The sequence below is a fragment of the Biomphalaria glabrata genome, chromosome 16 (genome assembly GCF_947242115.1).
Source record: "Biomphalaria glabrata chromosome 16, xgBioGlab47.1, whole genome shotgun sequence".
Taxonomy (NCBI): Eukaryota; Metazoa; Mollusca; class Gastropoda; family Planorbidae; genus Biomphalaria; species Biomphalaria glabrata.
Genome location: NC_074726.1, coordinates 29911692 through 29936789, shown reverse-complemented (window position 1 = coordinate 29936789; position 25098 = coordinate 29911692). Strand labels below are relative to the sequence as shown.

Genomic DNA, 25098 nt, shown 5'->3' with positions numbered 1-25098 from the left:
ATGCACCTTGAAGGTTGACCTACCCACATTCTATCAACACATTTCATGTCCGACAAGAGAGAACAGAACTCTGGACTTATGTTATTGTAACATCAAAGGAGCATTCACATCTCGTGAAAAGCCACCACTAGGATCATCGGACCACAAAACAATACAACTGCTGCCTACTTACCGTACAAAACTTAAAGAAGGAAAAATCATTCAAAAAAACGTACAAGAATGGACTCAAGACAATATTCTCAAACTACAGGGATGTCTAGACTGCACTGACTGGAATTTGTTCAAAGAGACCACTTCAAATCTGGAAGAATGGGTCGACGCAGTGACAAATTACATCAAATTCTGTGAAAACATGTGTGTCAGCACTAAGAGCATCAAGATATACCCCAACAATAAACCATGGGTCACTGCAAAAATAAAACGGGAAATAATCAAAAAGAACAGAGCATTTATGAGTGGCGATGGACAGACAAGGAAAATTGCTCAACGAAATCTCAACGTCGTTCTTGAGGAAGGGAGGAGAAACTACCGCACCAAGCTGGAAGACTCAATTAATACAAGTGACATGAGACAGGCATGGGGCATCATGAACAAAATGGCAGGAGCACAAGTCAAAATTAAAAATAATCTTGCTACAAGAGACGAAAAAACATTGGCCAACGAGTTAAATGATTTCTATTGTCGCTTCGACACGAAAGATTTTAATTATCTAAGACTCAAAGCCCTTGAGGATGTCAATGTTAACAACTGCTTAGAATTAGCGATTACTAAAGAGCAAGTTTGTAACATTTTCAAAAACGTCAACCCAATGAAAGCTGGTGGGCCTGATGGAATAAAGGGGCGGATCTTAAAAGAATGTGCTGAACAACTAGCTGAACCTTTCCAAGATATTTTTTCTACTTCATTACTAAACCATGAGATACCACCTGTGTGGAAGTCATCTATAATTGTACCTGTGCCAAAGGTTTCCAAACCGAAGGAAATGAATGACTATAGACCTGTTTCATTTACTTCCATTGTGTCTAAATGTTTAGAAAAATTGGTTAAAATGTTTCTTCTGAATGATCTTTGTAATAAGTTAGACCCTTTACAATTTGCTTACCAAAAGGGTAAAGGTGTAGACGATGCCATCCTAAATATTTTAAACTGTGTCTACAAACATCTGGACTTACCGAACACTTATGTAAGATTGCTCTTTATTGATTTCTCATCAGCTTTTAACACTATACAACTTCATTTACTCATTGAAAAGATGAAAGCGTTGAGGATTAGTCCATACATAATACTATGGGCTAATGAATTTTTGACCCAGAGAGCTCAGAGGGTTAGGGTAAACAATGTTATATCTAATGAACGCATAGTTAACACAGGGGCGCCCCAGGGGGCTGTGACATCGCCATTGTGGTTCATTTTGTACACCAATGATTTTCAATCCGATAGTTCTTGTTGCTCCTTCACAAAATTCGCTGATGATGCGGCTCTTCTTGCCCTGCTCTCAGAGAGCTCAGACGTAAATGAGTATTTCAAAGAATTAGAACACATTGAGGAATACTGTAAAGATAATTTTTTATTATTAAATGTAAAAAAAAACAAAGAAATGATAATCGATTTTCGTAGGGACAAGAAGGAAAATGATATTGTTTCTGTAGCTGGAGAGACTATTGAAATGGTGAAAACTTAAATATCTTGGTACTATCCTAGACAATAAACTAAATTTTACTGCAAATACTGATTATATCAGCAAAAAAGGGCAGCAAAGATTACGACTACTAAGAAAACTGTCCTCGTTTAATGTTAGCGAAAAGGCCTTGGCTATGTTTTATCACGCTCACATCTGCAATATTTTAAGTTTCAATATCACTGCCTGGTATGGCAATCTGAGCATTAAAAATAAAAATAAACTTAATAGAATCCTAAATGCTGCTGGCAAAATCATTGGCAAAAAACAAACCCCATTTGGGCAGTTGTTTGAGACAAACATCTATAAAAAAGCTAACAAGATCCTCGAAATAAAGAATCACCCTTTGTGTCAGGATTTTGTGATTTTACCATCACAAAAGAGATACAAGACACCGATAGCAAAGACAAACAGACACAAACACTCTTTTGTTCCCCTGGCAATCAAATCATTAAATAAGAACAATCTGGTATAAACTTTGTCACATGTAAATTATGAATGAGTCTGGTGTGAATGTACACTTTTGTTTCTTATAGTTATAATGTTTTTTGTTTGGTGTAATGCACAAATTGTAAGACAAATTTCCTTACGGATAATAAAGATTATTATTATTATTATTATTATTATTATTATTATTATTATTATTATATATATATATATATATATATATATATATATATATATATATATATATATATATATATACATATATATGTGTGTGTGTACATAATTAATCTTTATTACATTATGACCCTTTCGGAAGACGTTTATTGTTAATTGTAGACTCCCCGCCAATACTAGCAAGGGGGTCTGGGGGAGTTCGCAGTGCTCCCCCAGCGACGGGCGAAGCCCCGCCGCCGAGCACTATTTCTGGTATTGAAAGCCAACAAAATGCATATTCTGAGGTATCTACAGTGCATTATCTTGCTATTAAAAAGTTTTATTTCAAAAACCTAATGTCCTATTCTTACTGACTTAGACACTCTCGCGCCGTTCGGCGCATTTTCCGGCAAGCTGTTTCCGCAACTCTTATTTTGCGTAATTCATTTTGTGTGAGAACATGTCCCGCAAAACCTTACTAAGGATTTGACTCCCAGTTCGGCATATGATTTCTTTGATTTAGACCCGATCTCTATGACTGACTCCTAAAATCTGTATTAGCCATCTTTGTTGAGACACATTTAATAATTTTCAATTTCGACAGAAGACTATTCACACTTTATTAATGGAGCCCAAGCCACTGGTAGAAATTTGTAACCTTTCTTGACTACGCTCTTGGAATTACATGCCTGTATTTCGCTTTAGATTTTATATCGAAAAGGAAAGTTTTTTCGTCAAATCATCTGTTGAGGGGTTTTAAACTAAGAAATCTCTGGAGTTTTTTTGTTTTGTTTTTAATTCAAAACCCCATTTAGCTACGATCATAGAATTTGGTGACTGTATTTTGCTTTAAAATAATATTGAAGAGAGAGGTTTTCAACTCTAAACGCTCTGTAGGGGAATTTTAAACTCAAAACCATCTGGGGGGTTTTAAACTTTAAAGAAAAAGCCATCTGGAGGAGGGAGATTTAAACTCAAAACCCCTTTGGCTACGCTCATAGATTTTATAGTGTGTAATTTGCTTTTTTTTTATATTGAAGAGGTACTTTTTAACTTCAAACCCCAAATGGAGGGGGGGGGGGGTTAACTCAAAACCCCTTTGGCTACGCTCATAGAATTTTGAGTGTGTAATTTGCTTTTTTATATTGAAGATGGGGTTTTTAAATCAAAATCTTCCTCAACTGTGCTGTTGGTATTTGGGGATTGTTGTTTGCATTTTTTTTGTTTTGTTTTATAGAAGAGGGGGATTTAACTGCAAAAACCTCTGGTAGGGGGTTTAAAATTTAAACCCCCCTGTATGGGGTTTTAGACTTAAAGCCCCCTGGTAGAGGGATTTGTATCTCAAAACCCCCTAAAAGGGTTTTTTTAAATCTCAAAACCCCCTGGTAGGGGGATTTAAACTCAAAACCCCCTGGTAGAGGGATTTGTATCTCAAAACCACCTGAAAGGGTTTTTTAAAATCTCAAAACCCCCTGGTAGGGGGATTTAAACTCAAAAACCCCTGGTAGAGGGATTTTAAATCAAAACTGCATCGGCTGTGCTGTGGTAAGTGATGATTTAGTATTAAAATCTCACCTAACATAAACAAAATGAAAGCAAAAATCAGTCACTTAATTCCGTTCCCCCCCCATGGGGGGGGGGATTTCATTTCGGGGGGGGGGGGGTTTGAACCCCAAGAACCCCCCCTGGCTACGCCCATGCTGCTGCCTATTTATTAACTTTTATTAATTTTTACAAGCTATATGACCAGTGGCGTAGAGACCATGGTGCTAAAGGGGGTCACTGCACCCGGGCCTATGAAAAAGAGGCCCACATAGGCCATTGAAAGAAAGCTAGTAATTGTTTGTAAGAAGGCGCACGAGAAATGAGTGTCATGTCACTATTCTTTGCAAGTAGTCGTGACTGAATTAAGTGTAATGACACTATTACCTGTCAAAGTCGTGGACGACAACCCAAAGCGCAAACCATGCGATCGGGCACCCATCAATGTGTCATTTTAGAGTCTATAATCAATGGACCTCATTCACCAATTGTAAACAAACAACATTTAGTCACGTGATTGTATTGATAAAACAACGGGGAAAAAAACTTTCACGTGACAACCATCATGAATTAAACATGAGATCGTAAATTGTATAGAAGAGATAGAGCACCACGTGGCTAAATATTGTTTGTTTACGGTTGGTGAATGAGGTCCATTCCCTAGGTACTATCGATAAATCATCCTCTTAGCTAAGTGCCAAGGAGCAAGGGTTTGAGGCTCTGACTAGGCAACATGACGTCACGGTTTCATTAACGTGCAGCGGCTCGTGTTGCACGGGACAGATGCATATGTGTGTATATGTGTGTAGCAAATGTAGTGAGAATACAGAAGCACATATGTGTATAGTAGTAGTGAGAATACAGAAGAATATGTATGTAGTAGTGAGAATACATAAGAATACGTGTGTAATAGTGAGAATACAAAAGAATACGTGTGTAATAGTGAGAATACAGAAGAATACGTGTGTAATAGTGAGAATACAAAAGAATACGTGTGTAATAGTGAGAATACAGAAGAATATGTATGTAGTAGTGAGAATACAAAAGAATACGTGTGTAATAGTGAGAATACAGAAGAATATGTATGTAGTAGTGAGAATACATAAGAATACGTGTGTAATAGTGAGAATACAGAAGAATATGTGTGTAGTAGTGAGTATACAGAAGAATATGTGTGTAGTAGTGAGTATACAGAAGAATATGTGTGTAGTAGGGAGTATACAGAGTATGTGTGTGTAGTATTATTAGTGATGTGTGTATTCTCAACAATTTAATTCTGTCGAAAGTGTAAGTGTTTATGTGAATGGGAGAGTTGGTTGTCCTAAAGGTACCTGTAATGTCCTTCGTCCTCGTGCGTGATATTCTGGATGACCATCGAGATGACCCCGTCATTGGAGTGGTCAAACTGATAGCGCGACGAGTCCGTGATCTCGCGGCCGTCTTTGTACCATCGGATCTGGGGCCGAGGGAAGCCGCCGACCCGGCATTCGAAATGTTTCGTCCCTCCGACGTGGTGTTCAGTTTGGGCGGGCATTTTGAGCCCGGGACTAGTGCAGCCCTTCAATCAAAATCTGGAATAAAAGAGTCAAAGAAAAATATAGTAGCTTGTTTTGTGTTAAAATCCTAATCTTAAGTTTTCTGTAGTGAGATGTGAGAGTCTCTCTTAGAATTAGATTAGTATACATAATCTCCATAGCATAACAAAACCTATTAAATATATAAATATTCATAAGCATGGTGAACAAACAAAAAACACGTTTTTTTGTCAGTTAAATAGGTTATTGGAGGTGAAAAGCTGAATGGTATCTTTAGTTTCGAATACCTCGGAGCTATTGTCTCAGATGAGGGAACAAAACCTGAATTACTGGCCCGAATTGCACAGTCCACAGCAGCACTTTCAAAACTTAAAATAATATGGAAAGACAAAGGCATAGCCCTCGGCACCAAAATCAGACTGGTCATGGATGCATTGTTATAAGCTTGCGAGTCTCGGACGCTGACTGCAGAGCTAGATGAGGAGGATCCTAGCAATGGAAGTTAGATGCTACAGAAGGATCCTAGGCATCACATTTAAAGACGGCATTACAAACCAAGAGACTCCAGAGAGGGTTACTACAGGTCTTAGGGGCTCGCAAAGACCTTCCTTCAGGGAACAGTAACAGGCAAAAGAGGAAGAGGCAGACAGAGAAAGCGATGGAAAGACAACATAAAAGAGTGGGCGGGCCTGTCATTGAAAGAGGTTCTAAGGCAAAAGACAGAGGAATGGAGAAAGACGTTCGATGAATCTTGCATGGTGCCCCATCGGTTCAACAGCCTAAGGGATCGTAAAGGTAAAATGTTATTGGCACCACGTGACCTTCACGATGACCAATCGTGGGCATGATTGTGTTTCATTATTACCTATAAATAATTCCCAGCCATAAGTAGGATCCGAGGAAAATGGATCAATATAGTAGAAAAAGGGCGCTTCAAATGTTCCTAAATAAATAAATATTCTGAATTAAACATAGTCTATGAATATCCGGATAAAATATCTCATGTTTTATTATTATTATTATTATTATTATTTAGTAAAACGTTAATACAGTATTATATTATGTTCGGATCTAAAAACTAAATTTAGAGTTAGTGGGAAATTTTTTTTTTGTTCTGGTGAGATCAGATTGTTTTACTGTTGTTATGAGAATGGAGTTACTGCCCTTGGACCTATGTGTTGTGGGCAAACTTCTCATCTAGTAGACCTAGCTCTTAAGAAAAAACAAAGTTACTTTTTTTTTAAAGCAATAGTTGAGTGTGGATGTTTTTATAGAATACACATTGTTGTTTGTTTGTTTTCTTTAATTTCATTTCTTCAAATTTAGACTTTTATCTGAGCTGAAAGGTGGTCGACGTAACAGAGGTGTCACACGGATTCGCTTTAAAGACCAGCTTAGGCGCCAACTTGCTTTAACTGACATAGAAGAGAGCTCCTGGTTGGAGACAACTAAAGGTCACTTACATAGGCCCCGGGCCCCGGGATATACACATTTGAGACCCAAAAAAATCCGCTGTCGACGACAGACGTAGACGGCGAAAAGAAAATCAAAATGGTCAATGGTCATGCCTGCGATAGTTAAAATTACAACTTTTATATAGCGCTACTTTCATGCTTATAGCAAGCTCATAGCGCTATGGTCCAATCTCATTTGTGGACCAGTGGGGGGGAGGGGGTATCTAGGAATAGGTTTTCCCGGGGTTCCTTTAGGCGCTCAGTAAACACAACTCTGCTCGAGTCGGGTGTCGAACCTTGAACCCCCTTCCTAGGTAGCCAAGCCAAGTTCAAGCGTACCAATCTTCCCATAGTTGTGGCAAAATATGTAGGTCGCAACTGGGACTGCGTAGCCACTGGAAATACTGCATTCCTCGTTGATCTTTGGACTCAAGACAAGCCTAATTATTATTTTCAGTAATCCTGGAGTCAGGAATTCACAACAGCTTCAAATATCTAAACATTTTAAAAACTGTTTTTGTGAAGCTTTGCTAATAATCTTTTTTCTTTTACTTCACTTGTCTAGTGAATTAAATATCCAGCCAAAAAGATGGCGTTTCACCTGGGCTAAATTTTAATTCTTTTGTATTGACCTTGACCTAGTTTAGTTTAGAGATTATGTTAGTTTCGTAAATAAATATAGTGTGCATTGTTTTTAGCGAAGGTAAAAAGTTGTGACGTAGTCAGACGAATGACGTTGCAGAATAGGTGTACATGAAACGAGAAGAATATGGCTAGGGCTTGTAGAAAGACAGATATTGATTGAGACTGCCAAGTAAAAGATGACCATCCCCATCTGTAAATAAACACCAATCTTGATTTTAAGTATATCATTGTTAATTGTGAGTTCCCTTGGCAGTATCGGGACTCGCGCAGTACAATAAGTGAAGTAGTGTTATACTTTTAGTAGACAACGCCACGACATCCTAGCGAAGACAATTTCTAGATATTACCCGTACGGTAGTGTTTAAACATTCCCCCCCCCCCCCAGATTACTGATTTCACTATATTAAAATGTTTTGCTATTGTTTCTTTGAACTTCTTATAAGGTTCAGTGATAGGGCTTTATCTCCTTTACAAAAACGCAGCTTAATAAAATTGCACAGAAGGGAAGAAAGAAAAAGGTAGGCCTATATTTCATACTCCATATGCTAGGACTAATCCATACAAGTGCTCCTTCTTCCCTGGCGCCTATCATCATCATCATCAAACTCCATTTGAGAGAGGGCTTGAGAGGCTCAAATCCTCTCTCGCAAAAGCCCTGGACAGAAACCCTGCTGTCTTGCGTAGTGCATACATGTCACCATACAGGTCGAGAATTTTTGGTTTCCCAGACCTGACGAGACGGAGATCAGCAAGTCTGGGGCAGTCAAAACTAGTGCCTATAGAGCTTGTGGGTTGCCTGAATCAGACCGGAAACCCAATGACTTAGAGTAGAGATCTATAATTCTTATAGTATTCAGGCAACCCATTCCATTCTCTAATTAACATGCATGACTAGATTAACACACGGATACACTCAGGACGTAATAATCTTATTTTAAGAAGAAACGTCTATAATATATAAGATAAGATTGATAAAGAAAATTAAATTGCATTATTCCCTTCATATTATGAAGTCGTGAGTTGCCTATAATACAATAATTAATAATAATAATAATAATAATAATAATAATCATAATAATCATAATTATAATAATAATCTAATATATATATAAACTGCATGAAAGAAGACGAATGATATAAGGGCAAATCAAGAGAAATGGGTAAATGTGTGTCAATGAGAGTGTGTGTGTGTGATAGGTATATTAACAGGTGATGCCAAAGTTCGGGGCAGAGTGTGTTGAAACCAGAGCACAGAATGCCAAACAGCTGCGGCGCTAAGGTGACTTTCATACATGCATACTACAGGTGATAAGGGGCGATACTGGAAGTTGCGAAGGGTGGGAAACTGGTGTGCAGGGCCCACGTCTGCAGGCGCCGTTAGTCTGATCTTCAAGAGAAACTTTTAAAAAATTGGACCACAGAAGAGACAAAACACGTAAACAAAACGTTTTATAAAAAAAAAAAAAAGGGGGAAGCATCGCTAGCAGACGATGTCAGCGAAAATCTTTTGTTTCACTTCTTTTCAACTTTGACCTGATTTAAGTTTTGATGTTAAGATACACCAGACGTCACGGCTAAACGAGTTATCTGTAAGCAAAGTCTCGGCGAGTTGAGTGCAAGATATAATAATAAACAATGTAAATATTTGAAATTTGACAAAACAAATTCTAAAATTTCCACTTTCATTCTGAGCATCTGAAGTCCAACTCTGCATAAAAATATTTAAAAAGCAATATGGCGGTAAAGCGCTTGGCTTCCGAGCCTAGAGAGGTCAGTTTCGAATCACGGTGAAGACTGGGATTTAAAATTTCGTTTTTTTTAGGGGCCCCGAAATAACCCAACTATAATGGGCAGCTAACACGAGAGCAATTTTAATAGTGGTCCTCAACACTGACCTGAGACGACTCAACCTGTGGACAGTTTAAACCAATAGCTCGTTGCCACGTCACAGGTCGTGACTCGTTTGTTTGTAAAATGATTTCCATGTTTCGGATATTCCTTCAGAGTTGAAGATTATTCACTTCCTAATTCAAACCTCCCGCAGGTCGACGGGTGGGAGCGGGCAGGGTTTGAACCCGGTGCCACAATAAGTCCGAACGAAAATCCAGAGCGCAAACCGCACGATCAGGCAGCCATCCTGACTCGAATGACATGACTTAGAAAAAAACTAAAATCAGTTGGTTGTTATTCCCCATGACACATGCCCCATAGCTCGAAAAGTCTGAAAGGTTGGTTTTTTTTTTCCTTAGCTCTGTTAAGCCTTAAACATAAGTCTTGTGATATACGCAATGATTGGCTAGGTTTTTATTAATTGACTTGGGTCAAATGCACTTGCCTACATGACACCATGCATGATCGTTGAACTTGAAGATCTCCGATATGCCTTTCTTTTTACTATCGACAAATGAAACGATATGAGAAACAGAATTGAATAGACACAGAGTAGAAAAGAGAAAATTAGAAAATAACCAGTATTGAAAAGATAAATTAGAAAATAACCAGTATTGAAAAGGAAAATTAGAAAATAACCAGTATTAAAAAGAGAAATTAGAAAATAACCAGTATTGAAAAGATAAATTAGAAAAATAACCACTATTCAAAAGAAAAATTAGAAAATAACCACCATTGAAAAGAGAAATTAGAAAATAACCAGTGTTGAAAAAAGAAATTCGAAAATAACCACTATTGAAGAGATATTATAAAATAACCACCAATTAAAAGTGAAATGAGAAAATAACCACTATTGAAAAGATATTATAAAATAATCACCATTGAAAAGTGAAATGAGAAAATAACCACTTTGAAAAGTGAAATGAGAAAATAGCCACTATTGAAAAAAGAAAATAAGAAAATAACCACTATTGAAAAGAGAAATTAGAAAATTACCACCATCGAAAAGAGAAATTAGAAAATAACCTCAATGGAAAAGAGAGATAAGTGGAGTTTTAATCTTTTAGCACTGAAAAAATTATGCATAAATATGGCATGGCACTTACACTAAAAGGTTATTAAGAGAAGATGAAAACATAAATGAGCCCTAAAGAGGATTTGAACCACGGACCCCGATCCGGTCCTATCGCCAAGGAGCGACCAGATACCAATTTAACATCTACTTAGACAATCCAGAAATATATAAAAAAAAATAATAATAATATTACACAGGGTCATGTGATAACGCGCCCCTCTCAGAGCCTGCCCATATCTCTTTTCATAATCATCAGCGAGACTTCTTTAGGACTACTAAATGAAACTCCATATTTGTTTTATTCTTTTCTCGGTAGCTTTGGTACCTTAGTACTACCATTCTTATATGTTACATGGCATGTTCAATCCTTGAAAAGAGATGTCAGAGTGTCAAAAGTCTACGATATCACGCAAGGAGTGATTATACGCTGGGGATGGTTGGTGATATAGATCTACTAAAATTTAAGTCATTGGTTAATATGCATGACTGAATGCATGACGCGTAGGACGTAATCATCCTCTTTTTTTTTTGAAGTAACGTCTGTATTATATAAGATAAGATACTAATTAACATCTATAGAAGAAAAACTCTACGGAGCGCTGCCTGATGTGAATAACACTGCGCAGTTCATCTCGTCTATTGGTCTAGTTCAGTGTTTCCCAAAGTGGGGTACGCGTACCTCCAGGGGTACGCCTTGCACATAGTTGACTCGTATGTTTTTTTTTTAAATACCCATTTAATTATAAATTAGAATAAAATATCATAAGTTTAAAATTCTTTTTATTATTTATTTTAAGTATTTACAAACTCAGATACAGTGCTATTTTTAAGACAAATTTCTACAAAGATCAGGAAATGGATAGAGATGTTACAGCTTCCGTCGACACGCCCACTTTTTCAATGTAAAAACTGTTTCCATTTGTTTAGAATATATTTGATGTGTCTCTGAAGAATTCCAAAAAATAAACTCACTAATTAAATACTTAATTGTGATAGAGTAATTATTATTTTGTGTGTGTAGGCCAACAAAACAAAAATATAATAAATTTATATTGTTATTAAAATAAATCCTTTGGGGGGGGGGGGGGCGGGGGCGAGGGGTACTCTGCGTTATGAAAATTCTAGAAGGGGTACGCATAAGTCAAAAGTTTGGGAAACACTGGTCTAGTCATCTGAACGCTCCAACGTAACAAAGAGAACGCCAAGAGAAGAAATCACTCCAACTGTAGCAGTGTAGGTGTGAATACAAACAACATACACACACCACTAAAAAAAACAATCAACACACACACACAAATACACACAACCAGCGCTACTTGGATTGGGCTCTTATTGTACTTCTCTGTGACAGACGAATCACACTGTCACTGTTGTGACGGACAATCACTCTGTTCTATCCTTAATGGAGAGGAGACAACCGCTTCGCCCGGATGTCACTGTGGCGTAATGGTTGCAAATTGTATGTTGTAAAAAAAAAAAAATAATAATTTCATAAAATAATTCTTAAGGTGTAAATTAGGTGATCAGCGTAGGATAAAATATTGTTCGGTTGTTGTTGTTTTTTTGTGTGTTTAAATATTTGCTAAATTTCTGATTGTTATAAATCTAGTGCTATTTTGAAAAGCAACACACAAAAATGTAATCCACTACAGATTATGCAAAACGGGAAAACCAACCAGAACACTAATAGTATAAACTACTTTATTCCAGTAAATTATTGTTTTAATTTGATGATGTCACGATAACGAAAAACACATGTATTTGGAATGTCCATTATTCCTTCAAGTTAGAAGTACTGTAATGGACCTATTGGAAGCAAACTGGCAATTATGTAAATGTTAACTTGTCTATTATTTTAAACAAGCTGCCAAAACTAAAAAATAAAATGATACATAACTTTAACTTGATTATTGTTTCCGAATACAGGAATCTTGTTTGGGCTACCTGGCTCAAATGTCTACATAATAATAAGGTGTTTGATCCTAATCACTTGGAATTAACATTTAGAAAAATAATGGACTTTAGGGTAGAGAATTATCTAGTTTGATTTTCATATACCTGTATAATGCTCATGTAGTTTTTCAGAAATAGGGTGTTGGGGGTCAGGGATATCTGATATTGTGTTGATTGTTCTGGAGTAGAGTATACTTGTATCATTTTTCTGTCTTTAGGGGGTTCATTGGTTAGGTAGTATGTCTTTGATATTAAATAATATTTCTATTACTGTTATTATATTTTTAGGTTAATCACTTTTCAATTGTTTATGATTTAATACTTGTGAATTATGATAACTTACAAATAAAAACATATTAAAAAAGCCCACAAAAGAGGCAAGATGGCCCATAAAATAGGCATATAAAGCCCAAAAAAGAGGCAAAGAAAAGAGGCATAAAGCCCAAGGATTCCTATGATGATAAAGCTAAAACTGAATAGCGCAAATTCTGAGGTTTCCTTTTAAAAAAAAAAAAAATCGAAATACGCTACGGTTGTTGAATCGAAAACTACGGAATCCCAAAGAAAATGCACGAGAGGTACTATAAATTAATTGCGTTGGACATTGTTTTTGATTATGTAAAATATTATATCAAATAAAATGGAAATGTTTCAAAAAAAAAAAAAAAAAAAAAATATATGAACTTGCCCAAAAAGAGGCCCAAGGATTCATATGATCAAAGCTAACATTTATACTATTTGGAACCTTTGGGCTTCCATAGGAACATAAGGACAGATCCTTCCGAAAGAATCCCAAAAACTTCGTTCGTCTACAGCAAAGGACAATGGACAACCCAGTGATCGTCAAGTTTGGACAGTTTATGAACAATGTTAACGTGAACTGTTGTGTAAACCGTAAACTTATGTTAGTGTCTTATGTGTTGTTGGCAAGGTCATCTCTTCAGTACTGAATACAAAAAAAAATATATAAAAAATAAGGCAACCAAGTAAACACAGGGAAAAAAAACATATGAACTTGCCCAAAAAGAGGAAAAGAAAAGAGGCCTAAGGCCCAAGGATTCATATGATGACAAAGCTAAAATTAATACCGCAAATTCTGAGGTTTCCTAAAATAACAAAATAAAAAAATTTAAACTTAGAAAAAAAAACTGATCTCGTTCTGACTACTCATTTATGGTTCTGTCTTTGTGACGATGAATTTATAATTGATGAGCTGCGGCAGGTATATTACAATGAACAGTGTAAATGATCAAGAACTTTAATAAACGAACTGTCGACATTCGTGACTTAACTCTTTCTCTCCGAACTGACGATACCAGCGTTGATTCCACCAGTTTGTGGTAAATAATTACGGAGAGAAAGAGTTAAGCATCCCTTGTCCCCGCCCCTGTGAAATGGAGACCGCCAAGACAACACTGCCCTCGGGGGTCCTTATCGAACTGTTTGTTGTCCTCTGTGTTGAGTATAACAATGTTACTGTAACCAATTTTTCTTGGGGGGGGGGGGGGGGGGGGGAATGGCAGTTGGACTTCACAATTTTCGTTCGACAATATAAATAAAAACTTTTTGGCTCCGGTGAAGCAGATATTGTGGAACATTCAATGATGACGACTGCACAGTCAGAAGTCTTTATCGCTTTGTTTAGCTGTCCTTGGTGTAGTGCAGGGGTTCTCAACCTGTGGTTCGCGACCCCCTTTGGGGGTCGATTAACGATTTGCCAGGGGTCGCCTAAGACCATCGAAAATATGGATTGTTATTGTCTACTCTTCTATTGATGTGTGTGTGTAAGGGGAGTGGGGGTCGCGGCAAAGTGAGGAATTGTAAAAAGGGGTCGCCGAGCTTAAAAGTTTGAGAACCGCTGGTGTAGTATATAAGACAATGAAGAAACTATTATTTTTTTAAATACTGAATTTACGTAATCTGAGGTCTTCGTTGTTGACGCTGAATATTAAAAACTAAAAACTGATCTCATTCTATACATATATGAACTCTGATTCTCCTTAATTTGCCCTTGAATTTCGTCGTAGGGGTGCTGTGACTATTCGCGGAGGGCCGGCGTTAGGCATAGGCGAGCTAGGCAGACGTATTGGACCTCCGATTGATTGGGGAGTCCAAAAATATTTAGAGGAACAATTGCGAAACTTGGATTAAATCTCAAACCTAGCAGAGCTCTATAGTAGTCTATAGCTCTATATCTACTAGTGTAGCTCTAAGTCTCTTTCAACTCTCAGACCTAGCAGAGCTCTATGGCTCTATGTCTACTAGTGTAGCTCTAAGCTCTAGATCATACAGGTGGGTTTAGAACAAATTGCGTAATTATGTTTTAGGCGTTTTTTTTTATATATATTTTCACTTGAATCGATTTTACATTTTATTTGGGGCCACCGAATTCACTTCGCCAAGGGCGTCCAATTACCTAGGGCCGTTTATAAGATCTGACAGAAGACTCGCTGACATTTCATTCTTATGTGGAAGCGTGGTCGAGAGGCCAAGTACGCTTGAATTTGGCTTGGCTTGAAGGTGGCTTTGAGTTGTTCTTACTGTGCGCCTAAAGGCAACAGACAGACAACATGCTACACCACTTTTAAGAAGAACATTAAGACCTGTCTGTTTAAAACTTTTTTAGATTAATTGTCATTTTAGCTGCCGTGTTTGTGTTTGTAATGTTATTACAGCGCCTTGAGCCTACATTTTGTTTGTTAACAGAGCTTTATAAATGAAATTATTATTACCCCCTCCCACCCCCTCCACTGGTCCACCAATGAGATTGGACCAAAGCGCTCTGAGCATGCTATAAGCATGAAAGTAGAGCTATATAAAAGCTATAATTATTATTATTATACGAGGCCAGCACAAAAACCAATCTCAAATATAATACACAGTCCAAAAATAAGTTGAAAGATACGACTTATTATCACAAAATAAACATAAACCAAAATGTTGTTTTTTTTTTCTTTTTCGTTTTGATAAATTTGCCAATAATTTTTTTGTATGTGACACCTCAGCCACCCCACCCCCCTTCCGGAATACCATAATTTCCCATGGCCTATATAAACATACACATTCATCCCAGCATATGTTGCGCAAAAGGGCGCGCTGCTCCCGAAAGAGAGAAATTGTAAAATGTAAGATGGCCGAAAGCAGACGTGAGCGGCGCGCATCTGTCGATGATGCGAACGTGTGAGGTTACACCAACATCAAGTTGACCTCTATCAATAGATATTATTATCCGTGTCCTAGTCAGTGTCCTGGTCGATGTTCTAATCAATGTCCTAGTCAATGTCCTGGTCGATGCTCTAATCAATGTCCTAGTCAATGACCTGGTCGATGCTCTAATCAATGTCCAAGTCAATCACCTGGTCGATGTTATAATCAATGTCCTGGTCGATGTTCTAATCAATGCCCTATTCAATGTCCTAATCCACGTTCTATTCAATGTCCTAGTAAATGTCTGGATCGATGTTCTATTCGATATCCTAGTCAATGTCCTGGTCGATGTTTTAATCAATGTGCTAGTCAATGACCTGGTCGATGTTATAATCAATGTCCTAATCGATATTCTAATCGATTTCCCAGCCCGTGTCCTGGTTGAATTTCCTGGTTTGGTGTTCTAGCTTAGTGTCCCAATAAGCGTTTTTTTTTATCAAAATTCTAGTTGATGCCCTAGTCAATGTTCTAGTCAATGTCTAGGTCAATGTTGTAGTTTATCTTTCTAGTCAATGTTCTATTTTATATCCTATGTCCTAGTCAATGTCTCATCTTATTGTACTAAACAATGTCCTGGTCAATGTAACATGAAAATGTCCTAGAAAATGTCCTAGAAAATGTCATATTCAACGTTATAGTCATGTCCTAGTTTAATATCCTAGAAAATGTCCTAGTCAATGTCCTGGTCATTATTCTAGTTAATGTCCAGTGTATGTCCAGGTCAATGTCGCAGTCAATGTGGTTTAATTAACTGTTAAGATCTAGATCAGACTGCCGATTACTAAACATGCCTTCATAAGTCTGTGTAAATAGCGAGGCAAGAAACTTATTACATGAAATCCACAATGTAAGTTTACAGTGAATTTAACTTTGGTAGTCTTGTATTTTAAATGCATATAAAAGTAACCTCACTGGCAGCAAACAAAACCCAAGTTGGACAACTCTTGGAGAATAACATTCTTAGAAAAGCGAAAAAAAAAATTTGAACATAGAAAAAAAAAACATCTTCTGGGTCACGATTTTAACATTTTACCAAAATACAGAAAATACTATTATTATTATTATTATTATTATTATGTTAGAAATGAACGAGTAGTCATTCTCTGGCGCTGCCAGGGTCGAGTTTCGCTAAAGAGAAACAAAATTCATCGTAGTCCCTTTAACAGTTTCCACTGAGGAATTTTCTGGTGATGTGGCAGGTCTGCAGCAGTACCGCCCTCTGACAGGCAACGAGGATGTTCCTAGGAATGTTAAGGGCCTTGAAGGTGTCTGTGAGGTCAGTTGTTATTATCCCCTCGGTTGATATAACAATGGGGTATATTGTTATTTTGGACAATTTCCATAGACGCTTAATCTCCAAGCCTAGGTTCCCATATTTTCTTTGTTTTTCTATCTCAGTTTTTCTTAAATTATGAGACAGTGGTACGGCGATATCGATAATGGTAGCGGTTTTTTCTTTTTTATCGATGAACAGCAGATCCGGGCGATTGAAATCTACCGTTTTGTCGGTCAGAATAGGCCTATCCCAGTACAGCAGATGATCAGTAGACTCGAGAACCTCTTGCGGAGAGTATTTATAATAAGGGGGAGTGTCCTTATCGATCAATTTGTACGTCAAAGCCAGGTGTTGGTGTATTAACTTTGCAACTTGGTTATGGCGACCTAGGTAGGCTGATTCTGATAGGGCTGGACATCCTGCCATAATGTGTTCAATCGACTCGCCCACATTTCCACATTTTCGGCATTTGTCGACAACATTGAGTTTCAGGATATGCTTCTCGTAATTTTTTGTCCTGATTACTCTGTCCTGTATTGCTGTAACAAAGCCTTCTGTTTCAGGGTAGAGATGACCTGCTTTGAGCCATGTTAAGGAAGCAGCCTTGTCGATGTTGTCCCCATGTAATGAAGCCGGAAATTTTCCGTGGAGTGTTTTTTCTTCCCATTGGCGAATCTCATGCCCTACGTCGTCCAAACCGATATTGAACATTTTGCAAACGTGGTTCTCTATCTCTTCTATACAAATTACGCAATCCGTAAAGGCTGTCACGTGATACGTAATTTTCATTGTTTTATTAATATCATCACGTGGCTAAATGTTGTTTGTTTACGATTGGTGAAAGAGGTCCATTAAATTGAATAATTTATCTTTCAATGTTACAGAAGTGACAATTTTTTTTTTTTTAATTTTGATGAAAATATTGTAAAAAAATATTGTAACTTACTATCATTTCTATGCTCACTTTTCCTGTACATACACAATTACATTGTCAATCTATTCGGTGGGGGGGGGGGGGGAATCAAATGTGGATGCCGACTCGAGCTGAGGTGTGTTCTCTGAGTGCCTAAAGGCAGCACGGCCTGAAAGCTTCTCCCAGATACCTCCTCCCAGCCCAGCCCACATAAGAGATTGGACAAAGAGAACACTGGACATGCTATAATTACTGTAAGAACAAGATAGACGAACTAAGCAAAACAAAAAAAAAAAAGAACATTAAAATAACTACTATAACAAAGAATTTTGTTTCATCAATTCCTACTTTTTGAAGCTGATGGCGGAAAGGGCCGGCCTTAGGCGTGGGCAAACTAGGCTGCCGCCTAGGGCCTCCGATTGGCGAGGGCCTTGCACAGGGCTAAAAGAATTTTATTTAGAGAAAAACATTGCGAAACATGGATGAAATCTCAAACATAGCAGAACTCTATGGCTCCATGTCTACTAGCCTCGTTCTCAACATAGCAGAACTCTATGGCTCCATGTCTACTAGCCTCGTTCTCAACATAGCAGAACTCTATGGCTCCATGTCTACTAGCCTCGTTCTCAACATAGCAGAACTCTATGGCTCCATGTCTACTAGCCTCGTTCTCATCATAGCAGAACTCTATGGCTCCATGTCTACTAGCCTCGTTCTCAACATAGCAGAACTCTATGGCTCCATGTCTACTAGCCTCGTTCTCAACATAGCAGAACTCTATGGCTCCATGTCTACTAGCCTCGTTCTCAACATAGCAGAACTCTATGGCTCCATGTCTACTAGCCTCGTTCTCAACATAGCAGAACTCTATGGCTCCATGTCTACTAGCCTCGTTCTCAACATAGCAGAACTCTATGGCTCCATGTCTACTAGCCTCGTTCTCAACATAGCAGAACTCTATGGCTCCATGTCTACTAGCCTCGTTCTCATCATAGCAGAACTCTATGGCTCCGTGTCTACTAGCCTCGTTCTCAACATAGCAGAACTCTATGGCTCCATGTCTACTAGCCTCGTTCTCAACATAGCAGAACTCTATGGCTCCATGTCTACTAGCCTCGTTCTCAACATAGCAGAACTCTATGGCTCCATGTCTACTAGTCTAGCTCTAAGTCTCGACTATAATTCAATGTTTATTCACAAATGTTTAGATCTACTTGTTAGACTACATATGTTAGAAGACCTTCGGTAAAATGTGGAAACGTTATTTCTAGTCTGGTGATCATGAACAGTCCGTGAAGTATATTAGCGCTATCGGCGCTCTATGAATTTAACTTATTTGTTGATTTAGATATAGATACAGGACGGTTTTATAATTCTTTGCATATTTTTTCGGTCTAATTTTTTTGTTTCTATTTCAATGGCGTTGTAACAGTTATTTTCTCCTCTGTTGTCTGACATTCTTTCAAGGTGACCTGCCCAACGTAGTCTGATCTTTTTCTCTGTCACTATCGGTGGGTCTTCATACAATTGAATAGGGTTAGTGCGTGTCATCCATTCTGTTTTCTCTTATACAGCACTATAGATTTTTGTTTAAGTATTTTCAGCTCCCAAGTATTTCGCAGATTAACAGTTGTTTTTGGTCAGCGTTAAGGTGTCGCATTTAGTAAAATTATAACGGTCTAGCCAGCTTTTTTCACTGTGATGCAAATTAGATAGTGTTTTATCCCCCCCCCCCCTCCTCCACGAGATATACATAAACTGTCGAATTTTTAAAGCCTTTTTTCCAGTTTCCACAAGCCACTCATAAAGAGTTTGCAAGCTTATAGCTAACTGTAAAAAAAAAAAAGAATAGTTTCAGGTGAAAAACTATAGATAGTATATAGTGCAGTGATTAATTCACACCAACACACACACACCCAAGACAGTGTCTTTCTTTATTTGTTCGTTCATTCAATGAAACAACAGACAGTAGGATTTTTATACTCCACCCACAAGAGATTAACTCCAACGTAAGACTTGATAAACATCAACGCAAAACAACTCCTCCCCCCCCCCCCCCAAAGCCTATTCTATCTTCCTTTAATAAATTGCCCTGAATGAAGTGATCTGTGCACATTCAATGTTTATAAACCTGCACCCAGCGTCTCGTCTCACGATACCATGCTTGCCTGCTCCCCCATCTAAAATGAGCAAGAGTTCCCTAGCACCGAACGCCATCTACAATTTTTTTTTTAAAGTGCGCACTGTACACGAGTTTAGCCGTGCACGTGCCAGAAATTCAAAACAAGACGAAAAAAAAAAATGGTGCGTCATGGGATAGACGACGCTGCCCGGAAGTCACGTGATCTACTTAACGTACGTTTTGATTGGCTTTGCAGAAACAAATTCAGAAAATGGTTGAATGCCCACGTTTTTTAAACAAGTAATTTGATTATATTTAAACAATAGCTGTATGCGTTTCCTATTTTTCTTTAATAGTTAATATTTATGCTTTTTTTACTTTGAGATCATAAAAAACATTCAATGTCAGTCGAAAAATAAAAAAAAAAAAAACGTTTGACATGCATTTGTAAAAACAAAAAGGATGGCTGCCTGGTCGTGCGGTTTGCGCGCTGGACTGTCGTTCGGATTTATCGATGGTCGAGGGTTCAAATCCTGCCCGCTCCCATCCCCCCGTCGTCCTGCGGGAGGTTTGGACTAGGAAGTAAACTATCTTCAACTCTGAAGGAACATCCGAAACATGTAAAACATTTTACAAAACATTTTACAAAATTTTAAGCTTTGTAAGGTAAAAAAAAAAGTAACTAGACTGTAACAGAACTCTAATTGTACAAACGCTCCTTCTTCCCATGGTGCTATAAGACTATATTACAGCATGGAATCGGTTGCTTGAGTCAGCCAGGAAAACCAATGACTAGGATGAATTTAAGTCATTGATGAACATGCATGACAAGATGGACCTGTCTGTATCTGATAAGATTCGATTAGTCCACAGAGGTTCTCAACCTTTTAAGTTCGGCGACCCCTTTTTACAATCCCCCACTCTTCCGCGACCCCCCCCCCTTTCCACACACACACACACACACACACACACACACGCATATAGCAATAAAAGAATAGACAATAACAATCCATATTTTCGATAGTCTTAGACGACCCCTGGCAAATGGTCATTCGACCCCCAAGCGGGTCGCGACCCACAGGTCGAGAACCCTTGGATTAGACCCTCTCAACTAGTAATGAATAATTCTGCAAACTACAAATCTCCACAAAACAAGTATCAATTACCAATTATCAAGGGAAATGATAAAGAAAACTTCAATCTAACACTATGTAAAGGTTATGTAAATAGTTTATCTGGTTCCTGTTATCCACGCCACAAACATTAGTTATGTAAACCATGTGCCAGCTACGTCATTTGACATCCATTTGTAGCCAGCCGTTAGGAAGACTTTCAACTTTCCAGGCGCAACAAGCATCAATGAAAAGACAACTCATAGAAACAAAGTTATCTCCCCCCCCCCTTTTTTTTTTTAAATAACCTGAACTTTAGGAGGCATGCATTTATGACGTCCGTGCATTAACACATCTTTTATATTCCAACACATTTCCACCACTCTTTCGCCCGCTTTTTCTTTCGTATACTGCTCATTTTATCCATTAAGACATAATGCAAGAAATAGGCAGGCTTTTGTCCTTAGAGCAACTATATACATACACAGTAGCGAAGCAAATTACCCATGGGTCAAAGTTCAATAATATGATAATGTATGGGTGTAACAGAGTTCACTACCTTCACCTTGACCCCTTGACGCAATAGCGTTATTTAAGTTTTTGTTTTTGTTTTTTTTAAACGAGATTTCTCTATTCTTCGCGAAATGTATCGGTGAAGTTTGGTATTTCGATCCTGAATATCACATTAACTGGCTTAGAGTCACGTAGCTAACAGCAGACGGCATCTGAAATAGACAGGGTAGGTCGCGAGACAAACATTTGAGACCCAATGAAAAAAGAAAATCGTTGCCTAATACAGGTGCAGACGAAAAAAAGAAAACTTAAATAGACCCCAAAAGAATAACGGCTTTGTCTGCATTAGGTGTGCTAAAACATTCAGGTCACAGCTGGCTTTCATAAGTTACGTGAAATCCTCGGACTCGAAGACATTGACTTCTTAATCATGCAACGCATATTCAGTATTAGACGCGCATATTATTTAGGCAACACAAAAGTTGTCTATTAAGTGAAAATCTTTGTGTAAATATTCAGAGCAAACAGTTAAGTTATATACAATATCAAAGTAATAGAAACTGTCAAATTATGAGAAACTATAAACTGAATTGAATAGAAACTGTCAAATTATCAGAAACTAGAAACTGAACTGAATAGAAACTGTCAAATTTTCAGAAACTAGAAACTGAACTGAATAGAAACTGTCAAATTTTCAGAAACTAGAAACTGAACTGAATAGAAACTGTCAAATTATCAGAAACTAGAAACTGAACTGAATAGAAACTATCAAATTATCAGAAACTAGAAACTGAATTGAATAGAAACTGTCAAATTATCAGAAACTAGAAACTGAATTGAATAGAAACTGTCAAAGTAACAAAAAAAGGGTTAAATTGGCATTAACTGAAATGGTTACCAAAGATTTGAAGATTATATTTTTTTTTTGTAGTATTTAACAATCGATACGATTAAAGGCTCATGTAGTATACAGTGTTGTGCTTTCACATAATCCAGGGGTTCTCAACCTGTGGGTCGCGGGGGTCGATTAACGATTTGCCAGGGGTCGCCTAAGACCATCAAAAATTAGGATTGTTTTTGTCTATTCTTCTATTGCTGTGTGTGTCTATTGAAAGGGGATGGGGGGGGGGGGGGGTTCGCGACAGAGTGGTATATTGTAAAAAGGGGTCGCCGAGCTTAAAAGGTTGAGAACCGCTGGCCTAATCAGTTTAAGCTTATCAAAATTTACCTGAACTTGGTGTGGCCAGCACAAAGATCAACTAGTTTAACTAGTTGAGGTAAAATTGCCATTTGGAGATTTAAAAAAAAAACAAAAAAGCAAAATAAAAAAAAAAAACAGTTATATTGAGCTTTTATTGCGTATTGAATAAAGGGAGACCACTATACAATCGCTGCCATATATCTCAATATTGCAAGGTTAACCTTTAACTATTTTAAAAAAAAAATTAATAATCACTAATTGGTTAATATTGTTTTAATGATTCATGTGTAGTTATCGGCAATGAATACAATATTTCAACTTGGCCCAAGAATAGTTAGCGAGAGGGCCAAAAAAAAGAGTTAAAGAATCCACCTGTTATATAAACAAATTTAACTTCAGATGAAATGAGATAAATAGTTAACCTGGAATATACAGCAATATAGCATTTTAAACAAAATCTAACTCACTACAAAAACACGTCTTTTCACTCTGGCAATCTGGAGTCGCCTCGTGTATTCAAGACAGTTATCGACAATGCCGCGTATCTTGCATCATTAACCCTGCATAGCAACCAACCAATCGCTAACTCCTTCTCGCTTCGTCACCATAGAAACACACACACACACATCATGATACCACCCAGATAGACGGAGAGATTAAATATAAGCTTTTTTTAAACAAAAGAAACTTCATGGCTCTACAAGGACTTGAACACGAGACTTTCTATTTGGGTACCAAGCGGTAAACATTTGTGTTCAGACTGATTTGAGAATGTAAAATATTTATATAACCAGGGCCGGCCCTAGCTATTGCGGGGCCCTATGCGAAGCGGATTGCGCGGGGCCTAGTCTGGGTAGGGATAAGCATAATGTCAAAATTAAGATTATTTTAGTTAGAAAATACTTTCGTCTTTGCAATAATTTTTTTTAAATGCTGTTTTTATTTAGTGGCACCCAAAATATGACAATATTGTCCATTTTTCAGGAAAATTTCATAATTTCGGGAAATTTCCTGAAAATCGGGAGGCCGTGGAAACCCTGTTATTATATATAAGTTATAATGGTTTAATTTAATAGCGCGGGGCCTATGAAAGCGCAGGGCTCACTACGACCGCATAGGTTGCAGTAGCCTAAGACCGGCCCTGTATATAATTTACCATTAGACTGTCAGAGGTGGAATGCATCTGGGGGTAGCAAAAGAAAGTAAAAGGAAACCAAGGGTGATAAGAAAGGCATTCTGTTTTACGTCAAGGAGTTACACCCCTTACTTCTGCTGCCCTCGTTGTCATCTAGTGCGCGTCGCCATATTGTCGAGCCGGGAAATGAAAACAAATAGACATGACGTCATTCGACACGGTCAAATGTGGCGCTATGGCCGAAAAAGATTAACATCCTCTGTATTTCACTAAAATGTAGATCAAGCTCTATCTGTACAAAGGAGTATCCAAAATTGACTAAAAAAAAAAAACACCCACAGACCTATATATATTATATTTAGACTGGAAATGAAGTTCTTTAAACACTACAAAAAATGTCTTGAAAAACTTTTTAAAAAGATGAAACAAGGCGTTGTTTTGCAAATTAATCATTAGAAGTAAAGTTGTTTTTCAACCCTAACCTATGTAACATATAATTTAATGTTTAGATCTAGATCTAGTAGGTCTAATTGAACATCGAAAATAAGAGCACTCTCGTCTCATAATTATTATTTTGCAATTTTTAGATACATAAAAACAAAATCAATTTAAATGTATATCTCTTATCTTATATAATACAGACGTTACTTCAAAAAAAGATGATTACGTCCAACGCGTCATGCATTTAGTCATGTATATTAACCAATGACCTAAACTCCGCCAAGTCATTGGTTTTCCTGGCTAGCTCAGGCAGCCCATTCTATGCTCTAATAGCGCTAGGGAAGAAGGAGCTTTTGTACAAGTTGTCCTAGCATATGGAACGAGGAATGTGCCTTTATCTTTGTGTCTTTCTGAGTATTTTTATTAAATTTTGCTTATATATATAGGTCTGTGTTTGGCAATTTCGAAGTTCAATTTAGCTTCCTTGACATTGGTTAGTTTACCGTGAAAATCTCCAATAAAGATCTCACACAAAAAGATAAAGGCACATTTCTTAGTCCCTATGCCAGTGTTTCCCAAACTTTTGACCTATGTGTACCCCTTTAATACTTTTTGTAATGCCTAGTACCCCCCCCCCCTCGCCACACTGTAATTAACAGAATATAATAAATGGGTATTTTTAAAAAAAAATCGGCATAGTTAATGAGGTGCATCGCGTACTCCCACCAAAGTGTTCCCGTACCCCTTGGGGTAAGCATGCCCCACTTTGGGAAACACTGCCCTATGCTAAGGCGAATTTGTATAGC

The 25098-nt window shown here is 37.6% G+C and overlaps 1 protein-coding gene across 1 annotated transcript in view; it reads right to left on the bottom strand.

Moving 5' to 3' along the window:
* Positions 1-25098, bottom strand: part of LOC106054014 (titin-like) — a 199332-nt gene that overhangs the window by 147476 nt on the left and 26758 nt on the right. The window contains exon 2 of the mRNA XM_056013914.1: positions 5152-5391. Within this exon, the coding sequence (XP_055869889.1) occupies positions 5152-5354 (203 nt within the window). The 5' untranslated portion in view covers positions 5355-5391. The remainder of the gene's footprint in view (positions 1-5151; positions 5392-25098) is intronic.